Below are 6000 nucleotides of genomic sequence, written 5' to 3' on the forward strand. Positions count from 1 at the left end.
GCATTGGAAAAAATGATTTGTGAGGCTGGAAACAGGCAGTGGTCACAATCTATGGAGTACAATAGAACACTGGCCATTTGGACAAAATTTAAGAATTCATTATCAAAACTACGTTTCTGGAGTAATTTATAGACCAGACTGTACCTGTGAAGAAGATGATGTTTTGGAGATGATCCCTATGCAGGTTGATGCAATGCTCTTGGTGTGTGAGTGTTATGGACAGGCAGCGGAGAAAGGTTGACAGGTGGTGGGCCATGATGCAGTCTCTCAATCTGCAAAGAGTGTAAAATAGAAGCACCCCCATGTGAAACCTGTAAGTTCTGTAAGTGTGCTGGGCATGGTGGGTTTACATTTGTTAACAGCCTAAAAGAACAAGCCAAAAACTCCAAGCTAAATCATTAAACAGTAGCATCAACAACTCCAACAAATACTTCCGTACACATCTTCAGTTGTTCGATAATAAAAACAGAAATTGATAAAAAAAACATACGAAATTACCTGTGTGATCCAAACCATACCATGTCTGTTGAATAAGAAAACAAGGGGCAAAATTTTCAAACTACACTGGCTTGTGGAAAAGTTACGGTGTTACTTTACTAAGGAAGTTCGAGCTTTCATTCCCAAACAAATTCGGAGTTTTCATTTTAGAAGCACTCCCACCTTGGACTGTTCATCGATATCAGCGTCTCCCAACGGCTTATTCAAATGACTGGGTTTTGTCAAGATCGTGTTTCTCGAACTTGGTCGCTGGGCTTTGTCATTTAAAGTACGCTTTAAAAAGATGCAGGACTCAATTCACTCTATCTCCTCAATTCACTCTATCTCCTTCTTTGCTAGCCGATAAACGCGAAGAAGCTGATTATTTGAAGGAACGAAAGAACTCTTCACACTTTGATGCGAAGTGCGAGACGGCGCGAAAACCTCATGAGCCCACGGACTTATGGGTAGTTCAAGACCCCCTCGGGCACAGGAAGTTTGCCTGGGGACTTAACCGCTGTCTAGGTAATCGCAGGCGCTATTTAACCCGAATGGCGGACGGACAAGCAATCAAGGTATTTTTCACGTCTACATATCACATTCAAGCATATCTTCCCTCGGATATACTACGATGGCCTTTATAAATAATGCCTGATTAGTAAGAGCTTAAAAAAATCTGTAATTAGTATTTTAGCTCTATGATATTACAGTCATTGTAGTTATCACAGCGAAAACAAGTCCCTAAAATATGAGTTCTTTAGGAAAGGGTCATCATTAAACGGGGGTGGGGGGGGGGGGGGGGTGGGGAGGACTGCTCTGTTTGGAGAGAGAGTTACTATTTTTTTACCATCAATTTGGGGGAGGGCCTCAATTTTTGATACAGGGTTTAGGGAGGGCTTAATTTTTTTTTTTTTTTTTTTTTTGAAAAAGTATTCTGATCAATTTCTAAGCCTCCTAAAAGTCTGAAATTTCAATTTTTTTTCTCGGGAGAACCCCAGAACTCCTACAAAATAGATAAAGTAAGGTTATGCGCCTTATGCTTGCACTTTCATGACTTTTGTTTGGCTGGCATTGAAAATCATTATCCCCTAAAGTGTGGCATCTACTATTTTCAATTTTTTGCAGTTTTGGTTTTATTAATTCTATCAACGAATATATGAATTTCGATTCAGGTCGAAGTCCCCCCCCCTACTAATTTTTTATATTGGTGGTACATATTTAAATAAGATTCCAGTTGCATAGGAGCTAATGATGCTGTTTTATATTTAGGTTTTAACATTTCATGAAAATGGCAAAATATTCACAGGGGAGCATGTCCCTTAGACCCGCCTACTTTACAATATTATTTTCAACCTTGAAAAATGGGCTTAAAATAAACTTTTTTCCTGGCTTGTTGGTGTTTGAAAACAAAATGTAGTTCTCAATTTGGAATTTTTTATCCAACAATGTGTAGTATCTTCCGATTCCAGGGTTTTCTCTTTTGAAGCCAAGGGTCAATCCAGCTTTTATATTATTGTTGGGATTTATTAAAATAAAAGTAAATTGATGTTTTAATCAGTGTTCACAAGATAGTAGTATAGTCATGCATGATATTCCATTAATTTGTTTTTTTCCTGTTATATAGAAAATTCAGGGTAAAAGAGATTTCAAATTAATAAAATATGAAAAATTTGTGTGTCAATGTATCTCAAAAACTCCTCATTTTCCTCATAGCAAGAAATTGAGTATAATATAATTTTGTTTTGTACATCTGCATTATTTTCATGATGTGAATTCTAGATTCCAGTTTCTTCTCCAGCAATGATTGACCTCTTACTCTTTTCTTCCATCTTTTTTATGCACTTCTGATCTTATCATCTGTCTTGTTCTCTCAAAGGAAGCCGTGTAGCCTATCTTTTAATGGGGTTTGGGGTGGGACTGGAGTGTGAGTCTCTGTTTTACAATGACTCACTCAAGACATTCTATGAATCATATGAATCATGTAGCATGATTTACAACACTGAATAATTTAGGACAAACTAATAAGGACAAACTGCTTCTTTATATTTTTGAAACTCGTAATAATGTTGTTAGTTATTCTATTTTCTTGTAATTCTCTGTCATTTCTAGTCTCCCGCGCAGCCGTTCTTTGTGTCAGTCACACAACGTTTCCAAGAACGGCTGCAGGGGAGACACATCATTCCACTTGCTACCTTAATCAAAGTGAGTAAGTGAAGTAATATGCATTATGGTTCATGTACTAGATCAACAGTCTTAACTCACAGTATTCTATTCTAGTTATTAAATCAATTATGATACTTATATCACTGCTTATATAGTTATGATGGAATGTGAGACAGCATGAGTTAGTTGTGACCATTTATTCACTATCAAAAATCACATATTAAAAGCAGCTCAAACAGCTTTTTCCACATGAACTTGTAAACTAAATAAATGCATATGGTTTTCAGTTGATTTTGGTTCGTTTTGCAATAAATACTGGCTTGTAGGTATTGAAGTATACTCGATACACACATAATGACAACTACACAATAGCAAAGGAGCACTGGGCACCCACCGACACAGAACCACACACACGGCGCACATAACAACACCCATACGCTGTGTACATATGACGTACACCCTGCACACATTAAACTGACACACCACGCGCATAAAGACATGTATACACTGCACGCACACCTACGCACATAACACGCATACACTCCACGCCGGCACGCACGAACTGCATACATCGACTTATCGCGCAACACACCTACGCACATAACACGCATACACTCCACGCCGGCACGCACGAACTGCATACATCGGCTTATCGCGCAACACACCTACGCACATAACACGCATACACTCCACGCCGGCACGCACGAACTGCATACATCGGCTTATCGCGCAACACACCTGCGCACATAACACGCATACACACCACGCCGGCACGCACGAACTGCATACATCGGCTTATCGCGCAACACACCTGCGCACATAACACGCATACACTCCATGACGGCACGCACGAACTGCATACATCGACTTATCGCGCAAAAAACAACCAGCACTGCACACAACGATGCGCGCACACTGCGTACCCAATAATATGCACACAGTGTGCACATAAGAATACACACACACACTGTTCCAAGGGACGCTCGCAATATGCAAATCACGATACGCACACACTGCGCACAGCACGATACGCACGAACTGTGCACATAGCAACACGCAACGTTATTGGCACATTACTACAGGCAAACACGATGTATATAACAACACCCACACACTGTGCACATAACGACACAGGCTCACTTCGCACATGAAACGCTCGCACATCATGATACGCACACGCTGAGCACATAACGACACGCACACACTGCACATAACGTCATGCACACTGCACATAACGTCATGCACACACTGCACATAACGTCATGCACACATAGCGACACGCACACACTGCATATACACAGCGACTCCAACGGACTGCACACAGAGACCCGCTCACACTGTGCACCGGCTCACTGCTCACATAGAACGATCGCACTGTGCACATCACGACAAGCACGCACTTTGCACATAGCGAAACGCACGCACTGTGTACATAGCGATACGCACACACTGTGCATATAGCGACACGCACGCACCTTGTTCATAATGACACACTGTGTACATAGCGACACGCACGCACTGTGTTCATAGCGACACTCGCACACGATACACATAACGACACACACACAATGTGCACATAGCGACACGCACGTACTGTGTTCATAACGACACGCACACATGATACACATAACGACACTCACGCAATGTGTACATAGTGACACCAATGCCCTACATTCAAGACGGCCAGCACACACTGTTCATAACAACAAGCACTAACTTCACGCATAGCGACACTCAAGCCGGCACATATAACACACTTCACACATATTAAATGCGCTCATCACGCACATAACAATACGCACTGCACAGAACGACAACCACGCACTTTGCACATAACAAAACCCAAGCACAGCACATATAACACACTGCACACATATCAACACGGGCTCATCGCGCACATAACATTATGCACTGCACAAAACGATACACACAACGCACACATAAGGACACGCACACACTGTCTACTTAACGACACCCACGCACATTACCCATTACACACACACTGTGCACATAACGACACGCAAACACGATACACATAACGACACGCACACATTCTGCACATAGTGACACCACACACTGTGCACATAGCGACACCCACGGACTGTGGACATAGCGACACCCACGGACTGTGGACATAGCGACATGCGCACACGATACACATAACGATACTCACGCACTGTGTACATAACGACACGCACACATTCTGCACATAACGACACGCACGCACTGCGCACATAACGACACGCACACACTGTGCACATAGCGACACCCACGGACTGTGGACATAGCGACACCCACGGACTGTGGACATAGCGACACCCACGCACTGCGCACATAGTGACACCCACGGACTGTGCACATAGCGACACGCACGCACTGTGTTTATAACGACACGCACACACGATACACATAACGACACCCACGCATTTTGTACATAGCGAAAACCCACGAACGGTGCACATAGCGACACCCACGAACGGTGTACATAGCGACACCCACGAACGGTGCACATAGCGACACCCATGGACTAGAGACGACAAGACGAGCCGCCCACACTGTGCATACCGGACAAGCACTAACTGCACGCATAGCGACGCCCAAGCACTGCGCACATAATGACACGCACACACTGTGCACGTAACAACACAGGGCAACTGCGCACATGGAACGAATGGAATGCACAAAACGAGACGCAAACACACAACATAGGCCAACTGAACACATGGAATGCTCGCACTGCCCACATCAAGATACGACAAGTACCCACACACATCACACATGACACACGCACAAACTGTGCACATAGCGACACGCAAACACGATACACATAGCGACACTCACGCACTTACGCCGAATTCCAAACTCCAGGAAAGTATTTAGGCTATTTCTGCAGTTGTCATGTGCACATGGAATTTTACAGGCAAGAAATGCAGTATGGATAGGTCATTCTTCGTCTGTGAAAATTCGTAACATTTTTGCTCGCCGATTTCGTCCGCCATCTTTGATCTGTAATCTGCCAGTCTTTATTTTTTTTCCGTCCTCGCTTCAGGATTCCTGTGGATGTCCACGCAACAGCAGATAACGACTGGGTACGAGTCTGCTGCTCACATAGAACGATCGCACTGTGCACATCATGACAAGCACGCACTTTGCACATAGCGAAACGCACGCACTGTGTACATAGCGAAACGCACACACTGTGCATATAACGACACGCACGCACCTTGTTCATAATGACACACTGTGTACATAGCGACACGCACGCACTGTGTTCATAGCGACACGCGCACACGATACACATAACGACACACACGCACTGTGTACATAGCGACACGCACACACGATACACATAACGACACA

The 6000-nt window shown here is 43.6% G+C and overlaps 1 protein-coding gene across 9 annotated transcripts in view; it reads right to left on the reverse strand.

Annotated features, from left to right (window-relative positions):
• The window catches only part of LOC116607025, a 37059-nt gene extending 36065 nt beyond the window's left edge, over positions 1-994 (reverse strand). For 3 of the 9 annotated variants that reach the window (XR_007312441.1, XR_007312438.1, XR_007312440.1), the window contains exons 1-2: positions 661-946; positions 145-272 (exon numbers count right to left, since the gene is read on the reverse strand). Coding sequence is in view for 2 of the 9 variants with exons in the window: in XM_032368928.2 (XP_032224819.2) it covers positions 145-272; positions 499-521 (151 nt within the window). In the remaining 7 variants the exon portion in view is untranslated. Of the gene's footprint in view, positions 1-144; positions 273-498 lie in introns of all 9 variants that reach the window. The other 6 variants (XM_048730978.1, XR_007312439.1, XM_048730977.1 and 3 more) reach the window with 6 other exon arrangements.
• Between the last annotated feature and the right edge of the window lie 5006 nt (positions 995-6000).

Source organism: Nematostella vectensis, chromosome 8 (assembly GCF_932526225.1).
Source record: "Nematostella vectensis chromosome 8, jaNemVect1.1, whole genome shotgun sequence".
Lineage (NCBI taxonomy): Eukaryota > Metazoa > Cnidaria > Anthozoa > Actiniaria > Edwardsiidae > Nematostella > Nematostella vectensis.